We start from the raw sequence: 27,896 nt of genomic DNA, 5'->3' as shown, positions 1-27,896 counted from the left end.
TCCAATGCTGTACCAATGGTGCTTCAACAACCGCGCTACAAATTCAGCTCAGATGTTCAATAATCCACATCTGAATAACTCGGGTCGTACGCCATATATATCGTTTCTGACAAGGACATGTAATTAAATTTAAAAACTCCCTTAGTTGAGCAGTCTGTCTTGTTTTTAACAACACACTGTGGTGTTTGAATGGGATGTAACACTGAGTTACTAAAGCATGATGACGCAATCTACAATGTCCACACTGAGAATGATTACCCGTCAGGACTATGGCACTTCCATCAGGAGTTGCAAATTGAGATTTAGTTTATCTTTCTTCAAAATGTTTGCTGCATGCAAACGCAAATCTTGCACTGCCATGGAACACATCATACTTTTGTAAAATGTGCCAATGTCGTTGAATGAATTCCTTGATGTTAAAAGCTTTATCAGAATAAGGAAGTACACACACAAATCTTGACTCAGTTGTTCTATTAGATGATTGTGATAGCAAATCTGTGTGTGCAAATAATGCCCTTTTGTATGCCTTCTTAATTATTTTTGGAGGATATCCTCATTCAATGAACCATGAAAACATCTTTTCTGTTCTCTGTTTAAAATCCCCAACACTGGAACACAAACACCTTAAAATTGACCAGAGTGAAGAATATCACCTAGGTATTTTGGTTAAAATTAGTATAATGAAGCAGTGTGTTCTGGCTGGTTTCCTTTCTATGTAAAGTAGTGATGAAATGAGACCATTCCAACTTAATTGTGATGTCCAAAAAAGGCAAGGTGTAATAATTAGTACTGTTTAAAGTATAATCGATATATACAGTGGTGGAAATAAGTATTTGATCCCTTGCTGATTTTGTAAGTTTGCCCACTGACAAAGACATGAGCAGCCCATAATTGAAGGGTAGGTTATTGGTAACAGTGAGAGATAGCACATCACAAATTAAATCCGGAAAATCACATTGTGGAAAGTATATGAATTTATTTGCATTCTGCAGAGGGAAATAAGTATTTGATCCCCCACCAACCAGTAAGAGATCTGGCCCCTACAGACCAGGTAGATGCTCCAAATCAACTCGTTACCTGCATGACAGACAGCTGTCGGCAATGGTCACCTGTATGAAAGACACCTGTCCACAGACTCAGTGAATCAGTCAGACTCTAACCTCTACAAAATGGCCAAGAGCAAGGAGCTGTCTAAGGATGTCAGGGACAAGATCATACACCTGCACAAGGCTGGAATGGGCTACAAAACCATCAGTAAGACGCTGGGCGAGAAGGAGACAACTGTTGGTGCCATAGTAAGAAAATGGAAGAAGTACAAAATGACTGTCAATCGACAAAGATCTGGGGCTCCACGCAAAATCTCACCTCGTGGGGTATCCTTGATCATGAGGAAGGTTAGAAATCAGCCTACAACTACAAGGGGGGAACTTGTCAATGATCTCAAGGCAGCTGGGACCACTGTCACCACGAAAACCATTGGTAACACATTACGACATAACGGATTGCAATCCTGCAGTGCCCGCAAGGTCCCCCTGCTCCGGAAGGCACATGTGACGGCCCGTCTGAAGTTTGCCAGTGAACACCTGGATGATGCCGAGAGTGATTGGGAGAAGGTGCTGTGGTCAGATGAGACAAAAATTGAGCTCTTTGGCATGAACTCAACTCGCCGTGTTTGGAGGAAGAGAAATGCTGCCTATGACCCAAAGAACACCGTCCCCACTGTCAAGCATGGAGGTGGAAATGTTATGTTTTGGGGGTGTTTCTCTGCTAAGGGCACAGGACTACTTCACCGCATCAATGGGAGAATGGATGGGGCCATGTACCGTACAATTCTGAGTGACAACCTCCTTCCCTCCGCCAGGGCCTTAAAAATGGGTCGTGGCTGGGTCTTCCAGCACGACAATGACCCAAAACATACAGCCAAGGCAACAAAGGAGTGGCTCAGGAAGAAGCACATTAGGGTCATGGAGTGGCCTAGCCAGTCACCAGACCTTAATCCCATTGAAAACTTATGGAGGGAGCTGAAGCTGCGAGTTGCCAAGCGACAGCCCAGAACTCTTAATGATTTAGAGATGATCTGCAAAGAGGAGTGGACCAAAATTCCTCCTGACATGTGTGCAAACCTCATCATCAACTACAGAAGACGTCTGACCGCTGTGCTTGCCAACAAGGGTTTTGCCACCAAGTATTAGGTCTTGTTTGCCAGAGGGATTAAATACTTATTTCCCTCTGCAGAATGCAAATAAATTCATATACTTTCCACAATGTGATTTTCCGGATTTAATTTGTGATGTGCTATCTCTCACTGTTACCAATAACCTACCCTTTAATTATGGGCTGCTCATGTCTTTGTCAGTGGGCAAACTTACAAAATCAGCAAGGGATCAAATACTTATTTCCACCACTGTACTTGTATGGAAACGTTATACTGATGATGTGTTTCTTATATGAACAAGTAAACTAACAAAATTTCAAGATTTTTTAAGGTTATCAATAGAAATCAAACAAAATAAAACATGGAAAAGAAAATAAGATGATACCTTTTTTATTGGACATAACTTAATACATTTCTTGATTAGCTTTCGAAGGTTGCCCTTCTTCGTCAGATCGGAAATAAGCAAATGTGCTAGCTGACAGTGTATATAAGTGAAAAACATTCAAGCATTGCTATGACAGTGGTGCAGTGACTTCACAGTGAGAATCCTCAAAGGTAACTTTAAAACCATACAAGAACGTAAGACCTTTGAAGTCAGAATGATTGAATATTTTAACACCCAACAGAAAGGACTTAACAAGGACCTGGGGTTCCTAGCCCATTATAAACCATAAAGCTGTATGTCTCTGTTGATCACCCTCCCCTCACCTGTCCACACCCACCCTGTTAGAATACCAATGATATACTTTGATGTCCCATGCATACTTCCTACCCACCCCCATCCTCCCACCCTGTCAGACTGTCATAGCAATGCTTGAATGTTTTTCACTTATATACACTGTCAGCTAGCACATTTGCTTATTTCCGATCTGACGAAGAAGGGCAACCTTCGAAAGCTAATCAAGAAATGTATTAAGTTATGTCCAATAAAAAAGGTATCATCTTATTTTCTTTTCCATGTTTTATTTTGTTTGATTTCTATTGATAACCTTAAGAGTGGACTAACACGGCTACCACACTCCTCTACTTAAGATTTTTTAACAATGGCTAAATCTGTGTAACAAACATTTCCATTTTACAGCAGCCACTGATTAATACACAGTGCCTTTTTTGGACATCACAATTAAGTTGGAATGGTCTCATTTCATCACTACTTTACATAGAAAGGAAACCAGCCAGAACACACTGCTTCACTATACTAGCTTTTATCCAAAACACCTACATGATAATCTTCCGACTTGTCAATTTTTAAGATTAAGGCATTTGTGTTTCAGTATTGGAGATTTTAAACAGAGAGCAGAAAAGATGTTTTGCTGATTCATTAAATGAGGATATCCTCCAAGAATAATTAAGAAGGCATACAAAAGGGCATTATTTCCACACACAGATTTGCTATTGCAATCATCCAATAGAACAACTGAGTCGAGAGTCATGCAGGTACTTCCTTACTCAGATACAGCTTTTAACATCAAGCAGATCATCCAATGACATTGGCACATACTGCAAAAGTATGATGTCTTCTAAGGCAGTCCAAGATTTGCGTTTACACATGGCGGAAATTTGTAAGATAAACTAAATCTCAAATTGTAACTCCTGATGGAAGTGCCATAGCCCTCACGGGTGGTCATTCTGAGTGTAAACATTGTACATAACGTCAGCATGCTTTAGTAACTCTGTTACATCCCATACAAATGCCACATTGTGTTATTAAAATCCAAGACAGACTTCTCCATTAAGGGTGGTGTTTATTTAATTAAATAATTCTACTGACCTATCTACCTAATTTCTTACACAGTAATATGTTAAATTAGACCATACCTCTTACTCTGTTTATGATTATACCTTTTGCAACATAGTGTAAGCCACATTGAGCCTGCAAATAGGTGGGAAAATGTGGGGTATAAATGCAGCAGTAAATAAATAAATTACATGTCATAAGTACATAAGTAGTGCCATACTGGGAAAGACCAAAGGTCCATCTAGCCCAGCATCCTGTCACCGACAGTGGCCAATCCAGGTCAAGGGCACCTGGCACACTCCCCAACGTAAAAACATTCCAGACAAGTTATACCTAAAAATGCGGAATTTTTCCAAGTCCATTTAATAGCGGTCTATGGACTTGTCCTTTAGGAATCTATCTAACCCCTTTTTAAACTCCGTCAAGCTAACCGCCCGTACCACGTTCTCCGGAAACGAATTCCAGAGTCTAATTACACGTTGGGTGAAGAAAAATTTTCTCCGATTCGTTTTAAATTTACCACACTGTAGCTTCAACTCATGCCCTCTAGTCCTAGTATTTTTGGATAGCGTGAACAGTCGCTTCACATCCACCCGATCCATTCCACTCATTATTTTATACACTTCTATCATATCTCCCCTCAGCCGTCTCTTCTCCAAGCTGAAAAGCCCTAGCCTTCTCAGCCTCTCTTCGTAGGAAAGTCGTCCCATCCCCACTATCATTTTCGTCGCCCTTCGCTGTACCTTTTCTAATTCTACTATATCTTTTTTGAGATACGGAGACCAGTACTGAACACAATACTCCAGGTGCGGTCGCACCATGGAGCGATACAACGGCATTATAACATCCGCACACCTGGACTCCATACCCTTCCTAATAACACCCAACATTCTATTCGCTTTCCTAGCCGCAGCAGCACACTGAGCAGAAGGTTCAGCGTATCATCGACGACGACACCCAGATCCCTTTCTTGATCCGTAACTCCTAACGCGGAACCTTGCAAGACGTAGCTATAATTCGGGTTCCTCTTACCCACATGCATCACTTTGCACTTGTCAACATTGAACTTCATCTGCCACTTGCACGCCCATTCTCCCAGTCTCGCAAGGTCCTCCTGTAATCGTTCACATTCCTCCTGCGACTTGACGACCCTGAATAATTTTGTGTCATCGGCGAATTTAATTACCTCACTAGTTATTCCCATCTCTAGGTCATTTATAAATACATTAAAAAGCAACGGACCCAGCACAGACCCCTGCGGGACCCCACTAACTACCCTCCACCACTGAGAATACTGGCCACGCAATCCTACTCTCTGCTTCCTATCTTTCAACCAGTTCTTAATCCATAATAATACCCTACCTCCGATTCCATGACTCTGCAATTTCTTCAGGAGTCTTTCGTGCGGCACTTTGTCAAACGCCTTCTGAAAATCCAGATATACAATATCAACCGGCTCCCCATTGTCCACATGTTTGCTTACCCCCTCAAAAAAATGCATTAGATTGGTGAGGCAAGACTTCCCTTCACTAAATCCGTGCTGACTTTGTCTCATCAGTCCATGTTTTTGTATATGCTCTGCAATTTTATTCTTAATAATAGCCTCCACCATCTTGCCCGGCACCGACGTCAGACTCCTTGTCAGAAACTATATATAGGGCATACGACCTGAGTTATTCAGATGTGGATTATTGAACATCTCAGCTGAATTCATAGCGCAGTTGTTGAAGCACCATTGGTACAGCATTGGAAGATGAATATTCACAATTTTGAAGATCTGAAATTTGTGGGTTTGGAAGTCCCAATCCTGCCAAGAGGAGGAGATTCTTGTTAAAGCACCTGGAACAAAACATGGATTTATAATTGGGAAACAATTGAGTTAAAAGATTTGCACCGTGAAATAGAATGGTGGGCATTCCTGTGACAAATACAAAACATTTTTGAATGAGATCTTCTCAGGATAGGCTGGAATTCTTCCAAATACAGCACACCAGGAGGCATATTTTCAAAGTACTTAGCCTTACAAAGTTCCATAGATTACAATGTAACTTTGTAAGTCTAAGTGCTTTGAAAATGAGCCCCCAGGTAAACTAAGAACCTTAGAGATTGGTTTAAATGGGACCGTGCTTACTTCTGGTTTAGTCTGGCATCTTTCACACATTAAAATGAGGAAAGATTTGTGAGGTATGTTTTTCATTTTTCTTTTTCCTATCAAAAATATATTTGGTAATTGATTATTGATAATTACCCATTAAAGAATTATGACTATAAGATTTTTAAACATTTTTCAATATTTTTATGACTGTAGGGACCTACACAGACATTTAAAAGACAGTAGTTAACCCCCCTGTTTACAAAGCCGCGCAACAATGATAGCCCATTCAAAGTGAATGGGCTGTGCTGGTATTTGCACACTGGCAGCTGCTAGCTAGGCTTTGTAAACAATAGGGTAATTTAAACATTTTGAAAGCTACTGAAAGCATTTATACTTAAAATTGGTTTTGATATATGTCACTCTGTGGGACCTTTATAAAATAGGCTGAAAACAGGGGCCTTTTGGGGCTTCTTTTATTATAAAATCAACTGCATTTTTACTTTATAATGACTGCTAATGAGTTTTAGTCTGAAAATAAATAGAGGGAATTTTTCATTCCACAAAACTTCTTTCCTACATGTTAATGAACTTCACTGTAAAAGCGTGAAGTGGAAAAAAAAGGAATAATTCATAAACAAACAAAATCATGAAACTGGGTGTGAATGGCTTTGCAGTCCAAAAGCAATGCCAACAATCAAAGTTCATGTCTTCAATCCCTATGTGGAGAAGTGCTGCTACATAAGTACATAAGTACATAAGTAGTGCCATACTGGGAAAGACCAAAGGTCCATCTAGCCCAGCATCCTGTCACCGACAGTGGCCAATCCAGGTCAAGGGCACCTGGCACGCTCCCCAAACGTAAAAACATTCCAGACAAGTTATACCTAAAAATGCGGAATTTTTCCAAGTCCATTTAATAGCGGTCTATGGACTTGTCCTTTAGGAATCTATCTAACCCCTTTTTAAACTCCGTCAAGCTAACCGCCCGTACCACGTTCTCCGGCAACGAATTCCAGAGTCTAATTACACGTTGGGTGAAGAAAAATTTTCTCCGATTCGTTTTAAATTTACCACACTGTAGCTTCAACTCATGCCCTCTAGTCCTAGTATTTTTGGATAGCGTGAACAGTCGCTTCACATCCACCCGATCCATTCCACTCATTATTTTATACACTTCTATCATATCTCCCCTCAGCCGTCTCTTCTCCAAGCTGAAAAGCCCTAGCCTTCTCAGCCTCTCTTCGTAGGAAAGTCGTCCCATCCCCACTATCATTTTCGTCGCCCTTCGCTGTACCTTTTCCAATTCTACTATATCTTTTTTGAGATACGGAGACCAGTACTGAACACAATACTCCAGGTGCGGTCGCACCATGGAGCGATACAACGGCATTATAACATCCGCACACCTGGACTCCATACCCTTCCTAATAACACCCAACATTCTATTCGCTTTCCTAGCCGCAGCAGCACACTGAGCAGAAGGTTTCAGCGTATCATCGACGACGACACCCAGATCCCTTTCTTGATCCGTAACTCCTAACTTTTACTATTGAGTGCAAGAACCACTTGCCATTTGACTATTACCATAAGAGGAAGGTGTATTTTTTTTTTACTCCCCTACAGGTTTTGTACTGCATATTGTGATGGGTGTATAACTATTTACACCTAATATATCCACATCTGGATTTAATTTCTGGACTCTGATGCAGTCACTGTAGCTGACACAGCAAAATACAGAAGAACAGTAGCCCTCGTAAAGGAACAATTAGATGATGTCCAACATAAAAGGAGTTTATTAAAGCATCTCTCCTGAGAGAGTGAGAGAACAAGCAAACGGAACCAGAGTGCAGAGGATTCCCAGAATCGTGCAATTGTCAGTAGGTCAAGCTTCAAAGAGGTGACATAACTGGTGTCTACTAGAATAGCCAGCGGGTTTAGAGATATCCTATTGAAGACTCCTGAAGCAGGCCAGTGTGGCCTAAAAATGACTCGTGTCGAGTTTTTGGATGCTTTAATAAACTCCTTTTAAGTTGGACATCATGTGTGTTCCTATGTATTTTATGTGACTTGTTGTCAAAGAATGACTCCTTTGAAGACACCTTTGGCTAAACACTGGTTCCTTGGTCATCTCCACTGTTTCTTTTGCTGTGCTTTGGAGTTGTGGAGATTTGTCCACCTTTTTTTCTTATGTATATAGAGACATGCAAACCTAAGCACAATATAAAGATGCTATATTTCTGTTTCATACAAAGGACAGGAATAATATACAACTTGAACACCCTCATCTACTCAGACAAGCAATAAAGGATAACAGTTTGGAAAAGGCATTACATACAGAGTAGTTATCAGACAGGTATTATCTAAGGTACAAAAGGGACATCTTACCCCTTGCCACATCCTTCAGGTCCAACAAGAATAAATGGCTGCTTTGTGTTAAAGCCTAACCAAGGTTTGAAATAATCCAGATTTCTTTGCATATCAGGCGTTTGAATAACAGGAAGTGTCTGAGGATTGCTAAAGTCCTCCGAAGTCAAATTTTCAGGTTTTTCCAACTGATATGTCATTAAACTTCCCAGCTTATGGTCATAATACGTTTCCAATGGCTTGCGAGGGTCAGGTGGGGATTCTCGTGACCAGTTAAAAATCTTTCAACACACAAAATATTTAATGTCAATCACTTATATTGCAAATTAATATTTTTGTATATTTACAGATCAAACAGTGATCTAAACAGTTTTATGCAAATTCATTCTTTAGGAAAAAAAAATCTTTTTGGCTACATCAGCTTCTACATGTGCTTACCAGAATTTCTCCATTACTACTGCTCCCAACACTTAAGAGTTATATCTGGCCTTCAGTGCATTTTCTGTCTAGTTCATTCATCTACTATGTTACTATCCTGGATATGACAGGGGCTCAAAGAACTTATAGGGAGGAGGCCCGGGGAAGGAAAAGGGTATATAGCATGTTATATATAGTATAAAGCACACAAGAAGGACATGGCTATTCATGTTATTAATTCCCATTAACTACCATATTGTAGGGCCATGCTACAGCCAGAAAGGACAGGCACCTGCTGTCTCCTGTTGCTGCAAGTGGCTGAGAAGAGATCTCAGGTGCTGTCAGAAACTGGGCATTAGCAGATGGTAACTTTTCCATGGCACATCTAATTAGGTCTGATAGCATATTGACCTAATTAAAAAAACTTATTAAACTCCATTAAATCATATCACTTGATAAGCTTTCAATTCATAATGCAGCATATTTGCAATCTATAAGAGTTGCTATTATTTACAATTTGTGCTTTTATTTTTAATTATAAAAGATAATTATTTACCATAAACACAGATCACAAACAAGAGCCAAAAGGTAACCCCACTACAGAACCAGCCTTCCTAGTCACAACTAACCAGCAATGATTTTGCCATTTACTTTGCCAACAAAATTAAAAGCCTCCATCAGGACCTACAGACAGTCCCATCAAAGCTCCTACCAGCTAAGAGAACACTCTCTCTTCTCTACTATGCACAGCTATCTGGGCCTCATTCAAACAGGTCACAGAGGAAGCTCTTGAAAATATTCTGAAAGGTCTATGGCCTACAAACTGCCCTCTTGATCCCTGCCCAGCAAAGATTGTACAACAAGCGAGCACAGGCCTCATTGAAGGGGCCACTAAAATTGTTAACTCCTCTATTATGGAAGGGCAGCTGCCACCAACACTAAAAAGGGCTGTGGTGCACACCCTACTAAAAAAAAGAGCTCACTGGACCAGGACAAGCTCAAACTACTGACCAGTCTGTAACATTCCTTTTCTGGCAAAACTTATGGCAAGGACAGTCTGCAGTCAACTCAACGACTGGCTAATTGAAAGTAATTGGCTAGACCCATGTCAATCCGACTGCAGACCTGGGTATGGAACAAAGACAGTTCTTGTGTCCCTTCTTGATGATCTGCACAGAACCTCTGACAGGGGATCTGCCTCAATACTAGTGTTGCTCGATTTCTCAGCAGCCTTCAACACCATGGATCATAATATCATGCTTACAAAACTAGCAGAAGTAGGTATCAGTGGCACAGTATTAAATCCTATCAGTTCTGTTCAGCAACAGCACATCATTCCCTTGGGCACTGGACTGCCACAGGGATCCATATGTAACATAGCAGATGATGGCAGAAAAAGGCCTGCACGGTCCATCCAGTCTGCCCAACAAGACAAACTCATATGTGTATACCTTACCTTGATTTGTACCTGCCTTATTCAGGGCACAGACCGTACAAGTCTGCCCAGCAGTATTTCCCGCCTCCCAACCACCAGTCCCGCCTCCCATCACCGGCTCTGGCACAGACCGTATAAGTCTGCCCTCCACTATCCTCGCCTCCCAACCACCAACCCCTCTTCCCCCCACCTGCTCCGCCACCCAATTTCGGCTAAGCTTCTGAGGATCCATTCCTTCTGCACAGGATTCCTTTATGCATATCCCACGCATGTTTGAACTCCGTTACCGTTTTCATCTCCATCACCTCCCGTGGGAGGGCATTCCAAGCATCCACCACCCTCTCTGTGAAAAAATACTTCCAGACATCTTTCCTGAGTCTGCCCCCCTTCAATCTCATTTCATGGCCTCTCGTTCTACCGCCTTCCCATCTCTGGAAAAGATTTGTGTGCTGATTAATACCTTTCAAATATTTGAACGTCTGTATCATATCACCCCTGTTCCTCCTTTCCTCCAGGGTATACATGTTCAGGTCAGCAAGTCTCTCTTCATACGTCTTGGAACGCAAATCCCGTACCATTCTCATATGTCTCCCATTTTATTTAATATCTACCTCAAGCCTCTAGCTGAGATGCTTCAGCCAATGGACACAAAATTCTACATCTATGCTGATGATGTGCAACTACTTATACCCAATGAACCAGATCTACCCACAGCTCTGAGTAAATTGACTGTCTGCCTAACTGCAACTCAGAAATGGGCAAACAAACTTTGCCTGAGCCCAAATAAAACAGAGATGCTTTGGATACCAAACACAAGTGGATAAGCATCAGACTTCAAATTACCTTTTGGGAAGTATGAATTCCTCCTAAAACCACAGGTCAGGAATCTTGAGATACTGCTAGTCTCATTACTCACTCTGATCCCACAAATTCAAACAACCTTCAAAAATTGTCTCTATTACCTACGGCAGCTACGAAATCTTTCACCATATATTGAAAAGACGAGTCTGACCACAGTGGTCCATGCCATGATAACATCACAACTAGACTATTGTAATGCCCTGTACACTGGCCAAACCAAAAAGAATTTATATCAAATCCAACTAATTCAGAATGCTGCAGCCCGACTGATAGTGTTGTGACATCACATCCTTCCTACAAAAGATACACTGGCTACCAGTACCTTATAGAGCTAAATTTAAAACTCTACGTTTGATTTTCAAGGTCCTCGGACAAAATGGGCCAGAGTACTTAAAGAATAAGTTAACCCTTTACACCTTTAAAATTTCTAGTCCTCTCAAGGATCATCGCTATGTGTACAAAAATAATCCTTGATGAAACAAACTACTCCGTATACCACCCAAAAGCTTTAAAACACCTCTAACATGACCTTACCTAATACCTTCTAACTAATTCCTCTTCTACCTCCAGTTTATTACCGACTGTATCTAAGATTATGTAATGACTATACCATATTAACACCCTGTAAGCCACATTGAACCTGCAAAAAGGTGGGATAATGTGGGATACAAATGCAATAAATAAATAAATACCCTCATCAAAAGAAATTGTACAACATGATACTCGCCAGCAAGCCTTCTCAGGAGTAGCCCCTATGCTCTGGAATTTACTCCCAGAGGGGCTAAGTATAACTCAAGACTACCTCTACTTCAGGAAGCGGGTGAAAGCCTGGTTCTTCTTCCAAGCATTTAATACATACACCCATTCTGCATCTGAACTAGCTTGCTACACATACTGTAACTTCGAACAGTTCCTTATCTCTTGCTTAACTATAAAAAGAACCTGTTTTAATTTTAGCTAACCATCAAATGATCCCAACTGACTCTAACACACACCTTGCTCCCAACATATATCTGCTATTGGTCCCCCAGCTATATGGTAAACCGTATTGTTGAAAATCTTTAGCAGCATATCTATGTTAGCTGAATGTTCTAATGTGTGCTTATTAGGTATATCATTAGTATTGTGCTAATATTGAATTATATTTCTGGTACTTGAATTCCAGTGTTCTTAAACATGTATATTTTTGGTACTGTTTCACGATAGTTCTATTATTAGGTTTTAATTTACTGTCTTCAAGTTTACCCTCATTTATTGTATTTATGTTTATTCTTGGCTATTTTACTATTGTTATTCTGTTAACAAAACTGTAAGTTTTATGTTAAACTGTACCTGCTGTACACCGCCTTGGGTGAATCTCTTCATAAAGGTGGTAGGTAGGTAAGTAAATTATATATATATATATATATATATTTTTTTTTTTTTTTTTTTTTTTTTACAAAGATGGCCGTAGGATAAATGCTCTCATGCTGACCTCCAAAGCTATCTCTGCAAGACTATCAACGGGGACAGAAGTGTTTACAAGTTCCTACTGTCTGCTTGATTTGGAACCTTCTCCTAGTGAACAGACCAGTGCTTCAAGCAGAGATGTTGATGTGGTGAGCCCTGTCAGATCATCTGAACCTAAAGGAAGTAGTGGAGTGGATTTCAGATGGCTCCTGGTTTAAAAAAAGCATTCTACAGACAAAGCAGGCCACTAAAAACTTACAACCTCAACAACAAAAAAAGAAAGGTCAAAATAAAACCATACAAACCAAAAAAACGACAACTAACAAAAGTCCATATAATGCCAACAGTAGAAGACCCATACCAGAAAATTCAAATAGGATATGTCAATGCCAGATCCGTAGTGAACAAAACAACAACAACAGACTGGATCACCTCAGAGAAACTTGATCAACTTTTCATTACTGAAACCTGAATCCATGATCAGAAAGACCCTATCATCTTAAACCTATGTCCCCCAGGTTATAAAATCACCCACTGGACCAGAAAAGAAAAAAAGAGGAGGGGGCATAGCGCTCATATACCGATCTCACCTCACAATTGAAACCACTGCAGAAGCTATAACTACCCACCTCGAAACAGCCTCAATTAGAATTCAACATAAAACCCTGATCGACCACCTAAACTGCGTCCTATTCTATAGACCACCATGTAACTGGAACAAAAGCCAAACGGACTTTATGGACTTCGTTTCAAATATATGTGTATCCAACGCCAACATACTAGTACTAGGAGACATTAACCTTCACCCTTGAAGACCCAAGCTCAACCAACGCACGAGAATGCAAAGACTTCCTTCAGTCATGTGACCTTACATGGCCACACATGCAAACAACCCATGCGAAGGGTCATACACTAGACCTCATCTCATACAAACTATCCACTGATAAGAACTTAACCATAACACAAACTGGATGGGCAGAAACTCCATGGACCGGCCATTACAAACTCAATCTATCCATAAAATGGCGAAAAAGGGCCCCTCTCCACACACTAGAACACACAACTTACACCACGAGAGATCAGATAGTCTACCTTCTGGCAACAGATTTACAAAGACGACTGGACAGCATAAACGGAATCCATATCTTACCTCTCAGATTGGGATAAAAGATGCAGACACACACTAGACGAAATAGCACCATTACAAACAAGAACCTCACGCAGACACAACTCAATATCATGGTTCAACGAAGAACTGAAAAAACTAAAAACACAATCTAGGAAACTGGAACGCGCATGGAAAAAAATGAAAGACGAACACACACTCAACGAACGGAAACAATTACATTGAAAATACAAATATGCAATAAGACAGACTAAAAGATCGTACTATAAAACTAAAATTGGGCCGGACTACAAAAACACGAAGAAAATATAACCTCGTGAACAAACTACTAGACACCACGCCAGTCACTTCAACCAATACCAACATCCCATCTGCTGAAAACCTTGCTAAATATTTCAATGAAAAAATTGTAAACCTACGCAAAACTCTACCTCAGAACAACACGGACATAGAAAACTTCATAAATGGTCTAGACCCAACCCCTGGCGAATACCCTGCTGATCAAGTATGGTCAAACTTCACACTCCTCAGCACCAACATAGTTACTCAGGCGATCAAAAAATACGCCAACACCCACTGTCAACTGCACACCTGCCCCAGCTACCTACTACAATCCACTCCTCACCGTTTCATAACAGATCTCACTTCCCACCTAAACTTCATGCTCCAACAGGGTAAATACCCTGAAGAAAAAGGCAACATCCTGCTCACCCCAATACCAAAGACACTAAGAAAAAGACAAACGACATTACCAACTACTGCCCAGTAGCATCTATCACATTAATAGTCAAACTAATGGAAGGACTGGTGACCAAACAACTCAATGACTACATAAACAAATTTGATATATTACATGAGTCACAATCTGGGTTTCAACCCCTACACAGCACTGAAACAGTAATACTTACTCTCCTAACCAGGTTCAACCAGGAAATAGCAGTAGTCAAGAGCATTATCCTCTTTCAATTTGATATGTCAAGTGCGTTCGACATGGTTAACCATAACATACTGCTAAGAATCCTAGAATATTTCAGAAGCAATGGGAATACTCTCAATTGGATCAAGGGTTTTCTAACCACAGGAGTATATCAAGTGAAATCAAAAACAAACATATCGTCAGCTTGGAAACCAGAATGCGGAGTACCACAAGGATCACCACTATCACCGATCCTATTCAACCTCATGATGACCCCACTAGCCAAGACCTTATCCACTCAAGGTCTTAACCCATGTATCTATGCTGATGATGTTACATTATACATCCCCTACAAACATGACCTAGCAAAAGTCACCAACGAAATCAAGCTCAGCTTAAACATCATGAATTCATGGGCAAATGCAATCCAACAAACTCAATACAGAAAAAACATATTGTCTCATCATATCATCCCAACAAGTGAATGATACATACCTGTAGCAGGTGTTCTCCGAGGACAGCAGGCTGATTGTTCTCACGACTGGGTGACGTCCGCGGCAGCCCCCACCAACCGGAAAAGGCTTCGCGGGACGGTCGGCACGCAGGGCACGCCCACCGCGCATGCGCGGCCGTCTTCCCGCCCATGCGCGACCGCTCCCGCCAGTTGAATGACAAGCAATAAAATATGAAACACAACTCCAAAGGGGAGGAGGGAGGGTAGGTGAGAACAATCAGCCTGCTGTCCTCGGAGAACACCTGCTACAGGTATGTATCATTCACTTTCTCCGAGGACAAGCAGGCTGCTTGTTCTCACGACTGGGGTATCCCTAGCTTTCAGGCTCACTCAAAACAAGAACCCAGGTCAATTGAACCTCGCAACGGCGAGGGTACAACAGAAATTGACCTACGAAGAACAACTAACTGAGAGTGCAGCCTGACCAGAATAAATTCGGGTCCTGGAGGGTGGAGTTGGATTTACACCCCAAACAGATTCTGCAGCACCGACTGCCCGAACCGACTGTCGCGTCGGGTATCCTGCTGGAGGCAGTAATCTGATATGAATGTGTGGACAGATGACCACGTCGCAGCCTTGCAAATCTCTTCAATAGTGGCTGACTTCAAGTGGGCCACTGACGCTGCCATGGCTCTGACACTATGAGCCGTGACATGACCCTCAAGAGCCAGCCCAGCCTGGGCGTAAGTGAAGGAAATGCAATCTGCTAGCCAATTGGAGATGGTGCGTTTCCCGACAGCGACCCCTAACCTGTTAGGGTCGAAAGAAACAAACAATTGGGCGGACTGTCTGTGGGGCTGTGTCCGCTCCAAGTAGAAGGCCAATGCTCTCTTGCAGTCCAATGTGTGCAACTGACGTTCAGCAGGGCGGGTATGCGGCCTGGGGAAGAATGTTGGCAAGACAATTGACTGGTTAAGATGGAACTCCGACACCACCTTCGGCAGGAACTTTGGGTGGGTGCGGAGCACTACTCTGTTGTGATGAAATTTGGTATACAAAGCATGAGCTACCAGGGCTTGAAGCTCACTGACCCTACGAGCTGAAGTAACTGCCACCAAGAAAATGACTTTCCAGGTCAAGTACTTCAGATGGCCGGTATTCAGTGGCTCAAAAGGAGGTTTCATCAGCTGGGTGAGGACGACGTTGAGATCCCATGACACTGTAGGAGGCTTGATAGGGGGCTTTGACAAAAGCAAGCCTCTCATGAATCGAACGACTAAAGGCTCTCCAGAGATGGCTTTACCTTCCACACGATAATGGTAAGCACTAATCGCACTAAGGTGATTCCTTACTGAGTTGGTCTTGAGGCCAGACTCTGATAAGTGCAGAAGGTATTCAAGCAGGTTCTGCGCAGGGCAAGAACGAGGTTCTAGGGCCTTGCTCTCACACCAAACGACAAACCTCCTCCACTTGAAAAAGTAACTCTTTTTAGTGGAATCCTTCCTAGAGGCAAGCAAGACCCGGGAGACACCCTCAGACAGACCCAACGCAGCGAAGTCTACGCCCTCAACATCCAGGCCGCGAGAGCCAGGGATTGAAGGTTGGGGTGCAGCAACGCTCCGTCGTTCTGTGAAATGAGAGTGGGAAAACACTCCAATCTCCACGGTTCTTCTGAGGACAATTCCAGAAGAAGAGGGAACCAGATCTGACGGGGCCAAAAGGGCGCTATCAGAATCATGGTGCCGCGGTCTTGCTTGAGCTTCAGTAAGGTCTTCCCCACCAAAGGTATGGGAGGATAAGCATACAGGAGGCCGGTCCCCCAATGAAGGAGAAAGGCATCTGACGCTAGCCTGCCGTGTGTCTGAAGTCTGGAACAGAACAGAGGCAGCTTGTGGTTGGTCTGAGAGGCGAAAAGATCCACCGAGGGGGTGCCCCACTCTCGGAAGATCTTGCGTACCACTCTGGAATGGAGCGACCACTCGTGCGGTTGCATGACTCTGCTCAGTCTGTCGGCCAGACTGTTGTTTACGCCTGCCAGGTACGTGGCTTGGACGAGCATGCCAAACCGGCACGCCCAACGCCACATCCCGACGGCTTCCTGACACAGGGGGCGAGATCCGGTGCCCCCCTGCTTGTTGACGTAATACATTGCAACCTGATTGTCTGTCCGAATTTGGATAATTTGGTAGGACAGCCGATCTCTGAAAGCCTTCAGTGCGTTCCAGATCGCTCGGAGCTCCAGGAGGTTGATCTGCAGATCCTTTTCCTGGAGGGACCACAGACCCTGGGTGTGAAGCCCATCGACATGAGCTCCCCACCCCAGGCGAGATGCATCCGTCGTCAGCACTTTCGTAGGCTGCGGAATTTGGAATGGACGTCCCAGGGTCAAATTGGTCCGGATGGTCCACCAAAGCAGTGAAGTGCGGCAACTGGTGGAGAGGCGGATGACATCTTCTAGATCCCCGGTGGCTTGAAACCACTGGGAAGCTAGGGTCCATTGGGCAGATCTCATGTGAAGACGAGCCATGGGAGTCACATGGACTGTGGAGGCCATATGACCCAGAAGTCTCAACATCTGCCGAGCTGTGACCTGCTGAGACGCTCTGGTCTGCGAAGCCAGGGCCAGGAGGTTGTTGGCCCTCGCTTCGGGAAGGAAGGCCTGAGCCGTCTGGGTATTCAGCAGAGCTCCTATGAATTCCAGAGACTGGGTTGGCTGGAGATGGGACTTTGGGTAATTTATCACAAACCCCAGCAGCTCCAGGAGTTGAATAGTGCACTGCATGGACCGGAGGGCTCCTGCCTCCGAGGTGTTCTTGACCAGCCAATCGTCGAGATATGGGAACACGTGCACTCCCAGCCTGCGTAGGTACGCCGCCACCACCACGAGGCACTTTGTAAACACTCGTGGGGCAGAGGCGAGCCCAAAGGGCAGCACACAATACTGAAAGTGCCGTGCGCCCAGGCGGAATCTGAGATACTGTCTGTGAGCTGGCAGTATCGGGATGTGAGTATATGCATCCTTTAAATCCAGGGAACATAGCCAATCGTTTTTCTGAATCATTGGCAGAAGGGTGCCCAAGGAAAGCATCCTGAACTTTTCTTTGACCAGGAATTTGTTCAGGCCTCTCAGGTCTAGGATGGGACGCATCCCCCCTGTTTTCTTTTCCACAAGGAAGTACCTGGAATAGAATCCCTGCCCTTCCTGCCCGGGTGGTACGGGCTCGACCGCATTGGCGCTGAGAAGGGCGGAGAGTTCCTCTGCAAGTACCTGCTTGTGATGGGAGCTGAAGGATTGAGCTCCCGGAGGACAATTTGGAGGCAGGGAGGCCAAATTCAGGGCGTATCCGCACCGCACTATTTGGAGAACCCACTGGTCGGAGGTTATGAAAAAATTTTAACCTCCCCCCGACCGGCAGATCGTCCGGTACGGACACTTTGAGGGCGGCTATGTTCCCGTGGATCCAGTCAAAAGCCCGTCCCTGGCTTTTGCTGTGGAGGCGCAGGGGGCTGCTTAGGCGCACGCTGTTGACGGGAACGAGCGCGCTGGGGCTGTCCCTGTGCCTGACGAGGCCTTCGGGCCGGCTGGTTGTACCTACGCTTTGCAAAAGAATAGGGTGCAGCCTGCCGGGCCCGGGAAAAACGTCCACCTGCTGAGGTGGATGCTGAAGGCGCCCGGTGGGAGAGCTTGTCGAGAGCGGTTTCCCGCTGATGCAGTTGGTCCACCAATTGCTCGACCTTCTCACCAAAAATGTTATCCCCCCGGCAAGGGACATCGGCCAGTCTCTGCTGGGTGCGGTTGTCCAGGTCAGAGGCACGCAGCCATGAGAGCCTGCGCATCACTATACCTTGGGCCGCAGCACGAGATGCCACGTCACAGGTGTCATAGATACCCCTGGACAGGAACTTTCTGCACGCCTTCAGCTGCCTGACCACCTCCTGATAAGGCCTGGACTGCTCCGGCGGGAGCTTATCGACCAGTTGTTGCACATTAGTCCGCATGTGGATGCTCATATAGAGCAGGTATGACTGGATGCGGGTCACGAGCATGGAGGATTGGTAGGCCTTCCTCCCAAACGAGTCCAGAGTGCGAGACTCCCGCCCCGGGGGCGCCGAGGCGGTATCCCTCGAACTCCGTGCCCTCTTGAGAGCAGAATCCACGACCGCTGAGTCATGGGGCAATTGGGGCCGCATTAACTCTGGGTCCGAGTGGATCCTGTACTGGGACTCTGCTTTCTTGGGAATGGTGGGGTTAGTTAACGGTCGCACCCAGTTCCGAAGCAGTGTCTCCTTGAGGACATTGTGCAGCGGCACCGTGGAGGACTCTCTAGGTGGTGATGGATAGTCGAGGACCTCGAGCATCTCGGCCCTCGGCTCTTCCACAGAGACCACGGGAAAGGGAATGCTAATAGACATATCCCGCACAAAGGAGGCAAAGGAGAGACTCTCAGGAGGTGAGAGCTTCCTCTCTGGTGAAGGCGTGGGGTCCGAGGGAAGGCCCGTAGACTCCTCTGAGGAGAAATATCTAGGGTCCTCCTCTTCCCCCCACGAGGCCTCATCCTCGGTATCGGACATAAGCTCATGTAGCTGAGTCCTGAACCGGGCCCGGCTCGATGTCGAGGCACCGAGGTCTCGGTGTCGTCGAGCGGTGGACTCCCGCGTCGGCGGGGACGGAGCTCCCTCCATCGACGTCGACGGGGACTCCACCTGCGTGGCGGTCGAGACCGGCGCCGCAAGCGGCGGCGGTGTCGACGGCCCCGGCGCCGGGCTAGAGCTCGCCGGCGCCACAGACATCGGCGCCGAGGGCGCAAGCACCCCCGGCGCCGGCACAGCCTGGCGCATCAGCCCTTCCAAGATCCCCGGAAGGATGGCTCTGAGGCACTCGTCCAGGCCCGCTGCCGGGAAAGGCGGTGGGGCCGGTAGGGGTGTCGGTGCCAGAAGCTGATGGGGGCCAGGAGACGGCACCGAGGTGCCGGAACCCTGACGCGTCGGTACCTCCACAACCGACGGGGACCTCTCCTCTCGGCGATGACGCTTCGGCGTCGCCTCCTCTCCGATGTCCGGATGCACCGAGGGCGACCGGTGACGACGCTTCTTGTCCTTCTTTCGATGCGCGTCACCGGCGCCGGGAGGTATGGAGGAGGAGGAGGACGATCCCCCTCGGTCTCGAGGAGCCGGGTCAGACAGGGTTCGGTCCCATGGACCACGGGCTGAGGGAGTGACCGGGGCCGACTGCCCACGCGGCCGCTCACCTCCACCCTCGCCGGCGGACCGGCAGGCCGACGGGACCTGTTCTCCTGGGGTCGATGCCATCGGTGCCGATGTCTCGGGCATCGATACCGGTACCGAAGGACCGGGCGTCGATACCGATGCCGTCGAGGTCGACGTCGAGGGGCCGGCGCAAGTTCCAAAAAGACGGTCCCGCAGAACTTGCCTCGCAACTTGAGTCCGTTTCCGGAGACCGAGACACAGGGAACACGACTTGATATTGTGCTCCGGCCCGAGGCACTGGAGGCACCAAGCGTGGGTGTCGGTCTGCGAGATCGGCCGGCCGCAGCGACCACACTTTTTAAATCCACTCGGGACCTTCGAGGACATCGACGGAAAAATCGCGTCAGCGAAGTCAAAGTCGTCAATGGTGGCGAAAATCACACCTCGAAAAAGAAAACGAATGTGCGGCCACTAGGCCGCAACGCGGCGTCCCCGCTGGAAACGAGGGAAAAAGGGAGCGCGTGCTCCACACGCTCAGGTTTTTTTTTTTTTTTGAAAAAGAAAAGGGAAACCGGCGGTAACAAAAATTTAAATAGAAAAAACAACGATCCGCGTAAACGCGATCGACTTTCCGGCGGCTGAAAGCAGAGAGAGCGGCAAAGCACGACTCTCTCCAGACGCGGAAAAAAAGGAACTGGCGGGAGCGGTCGCGCACGGGCGGGAAGACGGCCGCGCATGCGCGGTGGGCGTGCCCTGCGTGCCGACCGTCCCGCGAAGCCTTTTCCGGTTGGTGGGGGCTGCCGCGGACGTCACCCAGTCGTGAGAACAAGCAGCCTGCTTGTCCTCGGAGAACAATACATACAAACCCACAAACATTAACATCCCAGGATACACGCTACCTACCTCAGACAGCCTGAAAATTCTCAGAATAATAATCGACCGTAACCTCTCTCTAGAGAACCAAGCAAAATCCACCATAAAGAAAATTTTCGCTGCAATGTGAAAACTCAAACGCTTGAAACCATTCTTTCCGAGGGAAATATTCCGGAACCTAAATACAGTCAACGGTAATAAACCACTACTGTAATGGAATCTATGCAGGATGCAAGGACCAAATCATAAAGAAACTTCAGACCGCCCAAAACACAGCAGCCAGGCTATTTGGAAAACCGCGTTTTGACAGTGCCGAGAAAAACTGCATTGGCTACCCAAGAACGTATCACTTTCAAAATCTGCACGACCGTTCATAAAATACTTTACAGTGAAGCACCGGGATACATGACAGACCTCATCGACTTGCCAACCAGAAACACTACAAAATCCACACGATCATACCTAAATCTCCACTACCCAAGCAACAAAGGACTCAAGTACAAATTCACCTATGCATTCTGCTTTTCCTACTTAAGCACACAAATATGGAACGCATTGCCAAAAGAAGTAAAAACTACATTTGACCATCTAAACTTCCGGAAAGCACTAAAGATGGAACTGTTCAGTAGAGCATACCCCACCAACCCAACATAAAAAACCTGGACAACAGCGACACATCATAACCAAAGACCACAATGAACACTACTTGTACCTCATTCCACCACATTATCACTTTGTATTCATTCATACCATTGTTTGTTTAGACCGGAATCGGCTAACGCCGCTAACGGTAATATATAAGCCACATTGAGCCTGCAAATGGGTGGGAAAATGTGGGATACAAAAGCAACAAATAATAATAATGCTAGATGCTATATGGAGGAGTGTCTTAATGAGGTTGGAGATCTTGCTGGCCAGCAAGATGGAAAGTATCTTAGGGTATGCTGACCAACTACAGAAGCATGTGGTATGAACTGAGACTAAATGTAAGAGTTACTATGCAGCAGTCAATCTCTGAGATTTTAAAAAAATGTGATATTGTTGTAATCAAAGGAACAATTCATCATAAGCTTGATATATTTAAGAACTATAGAAAGCACTTAAATTTTAAAAATTGTAAAATTTCAAAAATCTGTGAGATGCAACAAGGTTCCTAACAAGTCCTTTATCCCTGTGATTAAGATTTTCTATATTACTTCAAGAACTGATGGTGCAGTGGATGCTCTAGGAGGTGGGAGATCTGGTTGACATCTTAGAGGACAGTAAGAGGGGCATAATCGAAAGGGGCGCCCAAGTTTACCTGAGGACATCCTCACAGGACGTCCCGGCGAAGGGGCGTGGAAACCCGTACTATCAAAACAAGATGAGCGTCCATTTTTCGTTTCGATAATACGGTCGGGGCGCCCAAATCGCGAAATTTAGGTCGACCTTAGAGATGGTAGTCAACGATTTTCAGCGATAATGGAAACCGAGAACGCCCATCTCCGAAATGACCAAATCCAAGCCATTTGGTCGTGGGACGAGCCAGAATTCATAGTGCACTGGTCCCCCTGACATGCCAAGACACCAACTGGGCACCCTAGGGGGCACTGCAGTGGACTTCAGAAATTGCTCCCAGGTGCATAGCTCCCTTACCTTGTGTGCTGAGCCCCCCAAAACCCACTCCCCACAACTGTACACCACTACCATAGCCCTTATGGGTGAAGGGGGGCACCTACATGTGGGTACAGTGGGTTTCTGGTGGGTTTTGAAGGGCTCACATTTACCACAAGTGTAACAGGTCGGGGGGGGGGGGGGCGGATGGGCCTGGGTTGGCCTGCCTGAAGTGCACTGCACCCACTAAAACTGCTCCAGGGACCTGCATACTGCTGTCATGGAGCTGGGTATGATATCTGAGGCTGGCATAGAGGCTGGAAAAAATATTTTAAAAAATGTTAAGGGTGGGAGGGGGTTAGTGACCACTGGAGGAGTAAGGGGAGGTCATCTGGTCATTTAGGGCACATTTTTGTGGCTTGGTCATAAGAAAAAAAGGACCAGGTAAAGTTGTCCAAGTGTCCGTCAGGGACGCTCTTTTTTCCATTATCGGTCAAGGACGCCCATGTCAGGCACGGCCAAGTCCCGTCTTCGCTACGCCTCAGACACGCCCCCGTGAACTTTGGTCATCCCCGCGACGAAAAGCAGTTGAGGACGCCCAAAATCGGCTTTCAATTATGCCAATTTGGGCGACCCTGTGAGAAGGGCGCCCATCTTGCGAGTTGTGTCGAAAGCTGGGCATCCTTCTCTTTCGAAAATAAGCCTGTGTGTCACTTGACTACTGGAAGATTTCTCTGTGGAAGTGCGAAGTACACGATCAAATTAGACAAAAACCTTACCTCCTTTGCAAATTCTTGTCGTGATTTCATATTAAGGTTTCCACCAAGGCCTCGAATCAGGCTAATGACAAACTGACCACGGTCAGTGCAACCATGTAGGTGGGACAACCCATTCATCACAGTTCCAACAAGACTTGTTTCTACTACAAAATCATTCTGTGGATAAAAGTTAAGATAATTTAAAAAGAAATGCAACAATTTATGTGTATGTGTGTGAAAAGTACTTCAAAATATTTATGCCAGACTGGCTTAATGGACAGGTTACCATAGATACTCACACATAGATCACAAAGTTTATGTATTATTTGATAATTAATAGCCAGGGGAGTGACTTGTATGTGAGCCAAGCCACAGGTCCTGCCACAGTTTCCTCCTTCCTGTCCTACTTATTCACCCAGTGTCCCTTCCCTTCTGGTTAGGGAGATAGGGTCCTTGCATCTCCCATTCTGGTCAGGAAGACAGGGTCCCTGCATAGCCTCTTCTGGGCAGGGAGATCAGTGCTGGAACTATCTGGATAGCAACAATATTCAGCCCACTATCTAGATCAGTGGTGTCTAACCTCAGCCCTCACCAGGTCGGGTTTTCAAGATTTCCACAATGAATACACATGAGATCTATTTGCACAAAATGGAGGCAATGCATGCAAATAGATTTCACTAGCCTAGGCGTGTACAGTAGGTGCTGGCTTTCAATCAATTACAAACAAAGAAGGCTACTACTTTGTAAACCTTCGTGCTTTCCAATACCAATAAACAGAGTTGTGGTGCCAATAAACCTCAGTAAGAATGCACTGTGCTTGGTTCTTTTAACCACAGTCTCTTATTTGTTGTAATCCTCACTGGTTTCTGAACACCACCACCCTGTATCGTTTGTTGTTAATATCCTAAAGGTACTCTTTTAGTAATTTACACGGTTTGCTTTTAAATACTTATTGATAGTGACTGTATACTCATCTTTTGATTGCAATATTAAATCTAGTCGGCTCGGGGGTCGCTTCCAACACGGCACATGTTTCGCTATGTAGCTTTATCAAGTAAGACGCCTGGACTATAGCCTCCAACCACCCACGGGCAAAAGTCAGAAGGATGGTTGGACACTATAGTCCAGGGGTCTTCCTTGATAAAGCTACATAGCGAAACATGTGCCGTGTCGGAAGCGACCCCCGAGCCGACTAGCTTTAATATTGCACTCAAAAGATGAGTATATAGTCACTAAGAGTATCAACATGCATTTAAAAGCAAACAACAATGTAAATTACTAAAAGAGTACCTTTAGGATATTAACAACAAACAAAACAGGGCGGTGGTGGTCAGAAACCAGTGAGGACTGCAACAAACAAGAGACTGTGGTTAAAAGAACCAAGCACAGTGCATTGTTACTGAGGCTTACTGGCACCACAACTCTGTTTATTGATATTGGAAAGCACAGAGGTTTGCAAATAGATTTCATGCATATTCATTGGGGATATCCTGAAAACCCGGCTGGATTGTGGCCCTCAATGATCGAGGTTGGACACCCCTAATCAAACAGTTAAATAAAGCAAAAACAGCCTTTTTCCTGTCATAACTTTATCCAAATAGCTATCTGGTTAATGGCTATCACTGTTAACCAGATAACTCTGAGAACCCCTCTCCCTTGATGCATTTCCTGTCAAGGGGAGGGCGGGACATGGCAGCACTTGAGCAAGGGCCTCTACATGAAGGCCCCACATCAACACAGAGCACCTTTGGAGCAGTGCCAGAAGAGACAAGGTGAAAATGGCCACATGAGGAAAGGAAGAGGAAAAGATGCTGGCCATGGGATCAGGAGATAAAATTCTGAACCCCGGGGTGGGAGGATATGCTGGCCACATAGCCAGGGAAAGAAACATGATGCTCTCCTGCCAAGCTGTCACCCTCCAAAAGCAGCAAGTGGGTACAAGTGTGTTTTTGTATAGTGACCAATAGTATGTGAATCATCACATTTTCTGACTACTTAACTTTGTACTTTAAGATATGAAATATGTGAAGCTGCCCTATACATGATTATCTATGGTCTTCCTTTTGGTCAAGCGAAAGATTGAGGTGTTGAATTTATTTAAGCTTTATGAACTGCCTTTATGAAGGGATTCACCTAAGGTGGTGTATAACACATGAAGCTCAACACAGACAACTTATAATGTAATAATATCAAAACAATAGAAAAATGACCAAATGTCAGAGTAATACACAGTTAGACCAGGGAGATATATATAAATGCTCAGTGATCCTGGTGGAAAAACAGCCAAAGAAATAGAATTAAAAACATATTCTACAATGGTACTGGTCATGACACTAGCATGGATTTATATCATAATTTTATTATTTATACAGTAACCAAAAGAAGCATACTTTATAGCAAAATTACACAGGATATGGAGTTCCTTTCTCAAATAATTTATAATCAAAAGTGGATACCTGAGATCACTCAGGAGCATACATTTTTATGGCCTTTAGCTGGATTATCACCACCAAGAGTGAGCTAGGTATAGTCCAGTGATGCAAATTAAACTGGAAAAAACTGGCTTTAGTACTTCTCTATTAGCAAGGCAGTATTGGAGAAAGTTCCCATTAAGAAGGTTAAAAGTTCATTAGGAGTATGTAGGTACAGTTGGGCCAATATTCAGCCAGCAGCAGGCAGCACTTTGACTGCCTGCCCCCAGCACTGTGCCTAACTGTATAAGTCGTGTGACATAGCCAGTTTAGCAGAAGGCGCTAACTGCGAATATTCAACAGAGATAAGCAGTTATCTTCCGCTGAATATTCGCAGTTAGTCACCAAATACTATTTAACTCCTCAGTGGCTGTTTCTGACCAGTTAAACAGTGCTAAATATTGGGGGGGGGGGGGGGGGGGGGGGAGTATGTCAAGTACACAGGATTAATGACAAGCAAGAGAATATGGAGATAAGGGAAATACAGTCAAAATTGAGTCAAACAGATTAACCCACAAGCCTACTAGGACTGTACCTAGGATGGCACAATTTTGGAGCCACAAATGTTCCATTGTCTTGCTTCCCCATGGACCTCCAGTATATCAAGCTCCATCTCTGGCCATGTGCAAATCTAGGCTAAAGGCCCACCTTTTTATGGCTACTTCTAACACCTAACTTCTATTCACTTGTTCAGTACCCATATCTGTTTTAATCATTTCCAGCATAAGTAATTCTATAATTCCATATTTCTCCTGTCTGCCTGCCTTGATTAGATTGTAAGGTCTGTCGAGCAAGGACTGTCTCTTACATGTTTAGTGTACAGCGCTGCGTACATCTAGTAGCATTATAGACATGATTAGTAGTAGTAGTTCCACTGCAGCTTTCTCACTTTTGACCTGTAATCCCATGGCTCCCATCATAACCTCATTGCCCCACTCAAGCTCCAGCACTTCTGTTCTCACAAGAACAGCGTGTGCAAGGAGTCGGGCAGTCTGTGACCCCATACTCACAGGCTTCATCACATGCATGAAAACACAGCGAAGGTGAGAACATTATAACGCCCATTAGTATAGAACAAAAAAGAAGAGAGATGGAAACCATACTGAAGCTCTGAATGGGAGAAAGAGATAGAGGAATCCGGAGTACATGTGGGTTCAGGGGAAGTAGAGGAATCACAAGCAAATTTGGAAATAGGGGAACTGGAAGGTTTACATTGTGATACCCCCCCTTCTCACTCAGGGTGACCTGGTTCTCAATATGCAGATCATATGCATTCTTGCTCAGGGTGACCTGGTTCTCAATAAGCAAATTTGACAGGTCTCACCAACAGCATATTTCTCAGGCAACTCTTTATTCCAGCCCCTGGGCACATTTCTTCTAGCTTAATACTTTATACTTTCATAGGTCTTCACACTGAGCCTCCCCACACAGATACATGGGCTCAGTACTAACTTGAATACTTTGGGGACTTTTAACCCCAGGCTTTGTAGCCTGCTTCTCTCAGTACTGGGACACACAGCCCCCCCCTTCTTTGGACACAGTCCTTCCTTCTTTGAACACACAGTTCCTATAAGTACTGAGGACACACAGTCCAACACTAATGCTTTAGGGACTTCTTACCCCAGGATTTTCAGCCTGCTTCTCTCCTTTGGACACACAGTCCACCACAAGTCCATAGGGTTAGCCAGCATCTTCCAGGGGGAATCTCTCTTCTTCTGCTGCCAGCTCACTTCTCTTCCTCTCACAACTCAGGTGGGGTATAAAGTAGTTAATTAGCTACACAGGACCCAGCCCATAACCTCCTACACCTATGGGCATCCCAGGGCTCGCCCCGGTCCTAGCGACCTCCATCTATTCTTCTACTAGCACCCTCTAGTGGCCTACCCCGGATAGGACAGCCTCATACTTATCACAACATGCAGACAGATTCTACTAGCACCCTCTAGTGGCCTACCCCGGATAGGACAGCCTCATACTTATCAC

General features: G+C 45.1%; 1 protein-coding gene across 1 annotated transcript in view; it reads right to left on the bottom strand.

Moving 5' to 3' along the window:
- Nucleotides 1–27,896, bottom strand: part of DYNC2H1 (dynein cytoplasmic 2 heavy chain 1) — a 1,078,189-nt gene that overhangs the window by 605,654 nt on the left and 444,639 nt on the right. The window contains 2 exon segments of the mRNA XM_030202388.1: nt 8,374–8,633; nt 23,464–23,619. Of these exon segments, the coding sequence (XP_030058248.1) occupies nt 8,374–8,633; nt 23,464–23,619 (416 nt within the window).

The sequence above is a fragment of the Microcaecilia unicolor genome, chromosome 4, assembly GCF_901765095.1.
Source record: "Microcaecilia unicolor chromosome 4, aMicUni1.1, whole genome shotgun sequence".
Taxonomy (NCBI): Eukaryota; Metazoa; Chordata; class Amphibia; order Gymnophiona; family Siphonopidae; genus Microcaecilia; species Microcaecilia unicolor.
This window is presented reverse-complemented; position numbering and strand designations above follow the sequence as displayed.